The sequence below is a fragment of the Carlito syrichta genome, unplaced genomic scaffold, assembly GCF_000164805.1.
Source record: "Carlito syrichta isolate Samal-C Ts95f unplaced genomic scaffold, Tarsius_syrichta-2.0.1 Scaffold283059, whole genome shotgun sequence".
NCBI lineage: Eukaryota > Metazoa > Chordata > Mammalia > Primates > Tarsiidae > Carlito > Carlito syrichta.
This window is the reverse complement of record NW_007227155.1, coordinates 2,442-6,162: the sequence shown is the minus strand read 5'-3', so window position 1 is coordinate 6,162 and position 3,721 is coordinate 2,442. Positions and strand designations below refer to the sequence as shown.

At 57.4% G+C, this 3,721-nt stretch overlaps 1 protein-coding gene across 1 annotated transcript; it reads right to left on the bottom strand.

Annotated features, from left to right (window-relative positions):
* Window positions 1-2,012: 2,012 nt before the first annotated feature.
* On the bottom strand, window positions 2,013-2,830 carry LOC103254512 (voltage-dependent calcium channel gamma-5 subunit; the record flags this gene model as incomplete). The annotated part of the gene is made up of 2 exons (XM_008052587.1): window positions 2,013-2,270; window positions 2,567-2,830. Coding segments are annotated over 2 exons (522 nt in total), but the record flags the coding sequence as incomplete, so codon positions are not given.
* Window positions 2,831-3,721: the final 891 nt, after the last annotated feature.

The window sequence follows — 3,721 nt, the reverse complement described above, 5'->3', positions numbered from 1 at the left end:
TGTGGGTGTGGGTGGGGAGGGGCCTGGGAGCCGTGGAGGTCAAGCCCTCAGAGTAGGAGGGCTGCCCAAGGGTCCACGGCCAGTCAGAGGCTGGCCAGCGCTGGCTTCTCTTGTCCTTCCCCCTCATGCTGTGAAAAAATGGCATAACCCAGCCACAAAACAACCTGCCTGCCATGGGCTGAGTTGTGCCCTTCCCTCAGCTTCTGTGTTGAGGCCTTCACAGCCGGTGCTTCAGAACGTGACTGTATCTGGAGAGAGGGCCCTTGGCGAGGTGATTAAGTTAAAATTAAACTGATTATTGGGATGGGCACCATCCAGCCTGACTGGAGTCCTTATGAGGAGAGGGAATTCGATATACCGGGAGACACCAGTGGCACACGGGCACACGGGACCATGTGAGGACACAGCAAGACGGCAACCATCTGCAAGCCAAGCAGAGAGGCCTCAGAAGAAACCAGTCCTACCAACACCTTGATCTTGGACTTGGGCTTCCAGAACTGTGAGAAGGGCAATGTCTGTTGTTTCTGCCACCACCCTGCGGCAGCGTGTTATGTGGCCCAAACTGACAGGTACGCCACACTTCCGAAGGCCACACACACCAGCTGTGCAGTTATTGCCCGACATGTCAGAGCCCACGCATTGCCTGCCATGGCTCTGTGCACCCAGAACCGGGAGGCGTCTTCAAGAGTGAAAGAGGAAGGCTGGCACAACAAACATGCACAGCCAAGAGAGCCTGGCATCGTTTTGCCACTTGAAACCACAAAATCAAAAACGCACAGGCTGAGCCGACACCTGGAGAAGCTGGTGGTGGCTTCCCCGCGGCTTTCCTTCCACAGACTCGCGGAAGGTCACTCAAGCCTCGCCCGCTCGGGTTTCCCGCCAGGAAAGCGAGTGTTGCGCTGCCTGGTCCTCCGGAGGTATCTGTTTCACCTACATATGTCTATGCCTGGGAAGTGGAAACTTCCCTACATTAGGATTAAACTGACAACCTCCAAGTGTTCACAGGCAACCCCAGGAGAGCAGTTGAATCATTCCAAGTAGGCCGTGATTTGCCTCAAAATGCATCGGGAGTCACCAAATCCAGCTGCAAATTGCAGGTATCCTCTTGGAGAGCTGTCTTCTACTTAGGCGGCATAGACGTCTGTCCATAGGATTAGATTTTAGAGCCTTGAGTAACCACAGGGCAGGAAACAGTGCCTGGTCGTGTGAATGCAGATCAGCCAAATTCTAGAATTCTCACTGTTGGAATCAATTATTTGGGTTAAGGCATGAAAGGCCCCGTTGAATATGTGACCAAAGGGCCATCCATAGTCGGCATCTTCAGCCATTAACACCTCTTTGCGACGTCGCCCCCTGTGGCCTCAGACCCATGCTTAGCGCTCTGGGCTCAGGACTGCGGAGCTCTGGTGGAAGGAAAGAGGAAAAGGTTGGAGCCTGTGCCGAGGAGGGGAGAGGGAGAGCACAGGCTGGCGTGTGCCTGGAGGGAAACGGGGGATGGAAAAGAAGGGAGGATTTCAGAAGGAACACTGCCAGCTGGACGTTTTGGAGCAAGCCAGACCTCCACCAGAGTCACCTTTTGGTCTGGTGGCGCAGACCAAAGCGTGGGGGCCGGGCCGGTAGCAAGAGCACCACCAGCTGCCTCTGGGTCAGGAGCTTGGCATCTCAGAGCGGGCTGGCCGGCGGCCATGACGTTGGGAGTGCAGAAACAGTAGACATGGGAACATCAACACCTGCCTCTCAGGGCACGAGGAGAGCGGTGGCTTGGCCCTCACATGGGTGGAGCTTCACCCATGCGCCCTGACAATCAGCCTGCCTGCCAGCTCCCGACTGCCACACCCGCGGAGGCAGCTGGGAAACATCTGGAGAAGCAGGGAGAGGGCACGAGTCAAGTTACAACAGCGAGGCGTGGGTAGCCCGGGCCTATCCGCCACAGGCTTGGGGCTCAGGGGTCACCCAGGGAGAACGGGAAGGACTGTCTGGCTGCCCACAGCCCAGGGAGACACGGCCGAGGTTCAGCAGGGCGAAGACGACATCTGGTCGTAGTCCGGGCACTTGAGCAAGGCTGGGTAGTTGCTGTTCATCTGCAGGGACGCCTCGCTGGAGATGTCGGAGGGGCTGCGGCCCCGGACCCAGGCGTCAGGGTGTAGGAACTGGCCTGAATAATCGGAGCAGTTGCTCAGCCGAGGGCGGTAGAAGCCCGGGTGAGGCCGATACATGTCCTCGGCAGTGTATCTCTTCATGAACAGGTACACGGACATCACCCCGGCACTCTACGGCACAAGACAGCAGAGAGGAACGCACTGCAGGGCCTGCCTTGACTCCCCTGGCTGGGATCCTCACAGGACACGACTCGGGGGCCAGCAAGTGGGTGTGGGGACAGGAGCAGGGCCCTGGGGACAGTCCGGATGGAGGAGACCCAGGAAGGCAAGGGAGTGGCACATGCTGGGAGGAAGATGGGAAGCAGCTGGGGTGGTCCAGCGTGCCTGTCGAGTGCTTACCCCCTCCTGGCTCAGGGGCAGCGCCCAGCCCCACCCAACCTGTGTCTCTTCAGGGGGACAGAGCTTACCTCAGTTAAAAGGAAGGAGATGGCAGCGAAGGCAAAGGACCATCCGTACTTGTAGCTGAAATAGGCCTCGGCGTCCTTGGTCCTGTTGAGCATCTCGTCGTTGATGCTGGAGATGTAGAGCACCAGGCCCACCACCAGCGAGAGGCCTGGCCCGTGGGGAGAGAGGGCGCTCAGCACAAAGGCCCGCGGGCTTTGCCGTGGTGGCGCCCGCGTCGCCTGGGTCCAGCCGCAAAGCCACAGGCCTTGGGCCGCAGTGCATTCGTCCTATAAAAGCCCCCAGTGGAGGGCGGGAGCTTTCCTCCTGGGGAGCCAGCTCAGACGAGCCCCTTCCAGACAGCAGGGAGTTGCAGGTCCGAAAGCTCCCGTTCAACCAGCCTGGAGCCATGGGCAAAGCCCAGTGGTTCCCACCCAGCTGTCAAGGCCGAGCAGACATGCCGGAGCACCGGTCCGGGGACCGGGGACCCTGGCACTGCCTTGCCATAAACGCTCTCCAGGTGACACTGATGTGGACCCAGGGTGTGAGCCACTGGGCTGGCAAGTGGCTTTTACTCAACCGAGAGGCCAAACGGGCCCCGTCCGCAGAAGTAGTCCAGGCCTCTAATCCCTGTCTCTGGCAGCAGGTGGTACACGTCACTGTGGAGTCTGTCATGGTGGCTGGTGGTCTGCACTGGCCGCCTGAATACAACTGTGGCCTGTCTTTGGGCAGGAGAGGCAAAGAGAATTTGTCCAGATTCTGGCAAGCCCTAAGTCTGGAGCCCAGTGGGGACCACACTCCAACTGCTATCGGACAAATGGCTGCCTCAGGCATCAGTCCCATCCATTAGTAACTGTAACTGAATCAGGACATCATTAATTACTCTGTCTTGAGCTGTTCAGGTTTAATTTCACTCACATTATCTTATGAAACTGGGGCATCTCAAACGATAAGTACTGAAGGAAAAAAGGTGTTATTGAAACTTTTCTTGGTACTTGTGCTTGAATCCCTGCTGGCCACACGAACCCTCTGTATGCCATCACTAAAACTCTTCGTGCGGCCCAGTCTCAAGCCTGGATTTCAGATCCTGTAGCCCACTGCTAAAAAACCTCAGGTGCCTCAAAGTTATTGCGTACTCTTGATTGTTGTGACATTTGCAGAAGGAAAGATAGAGAGCTTAG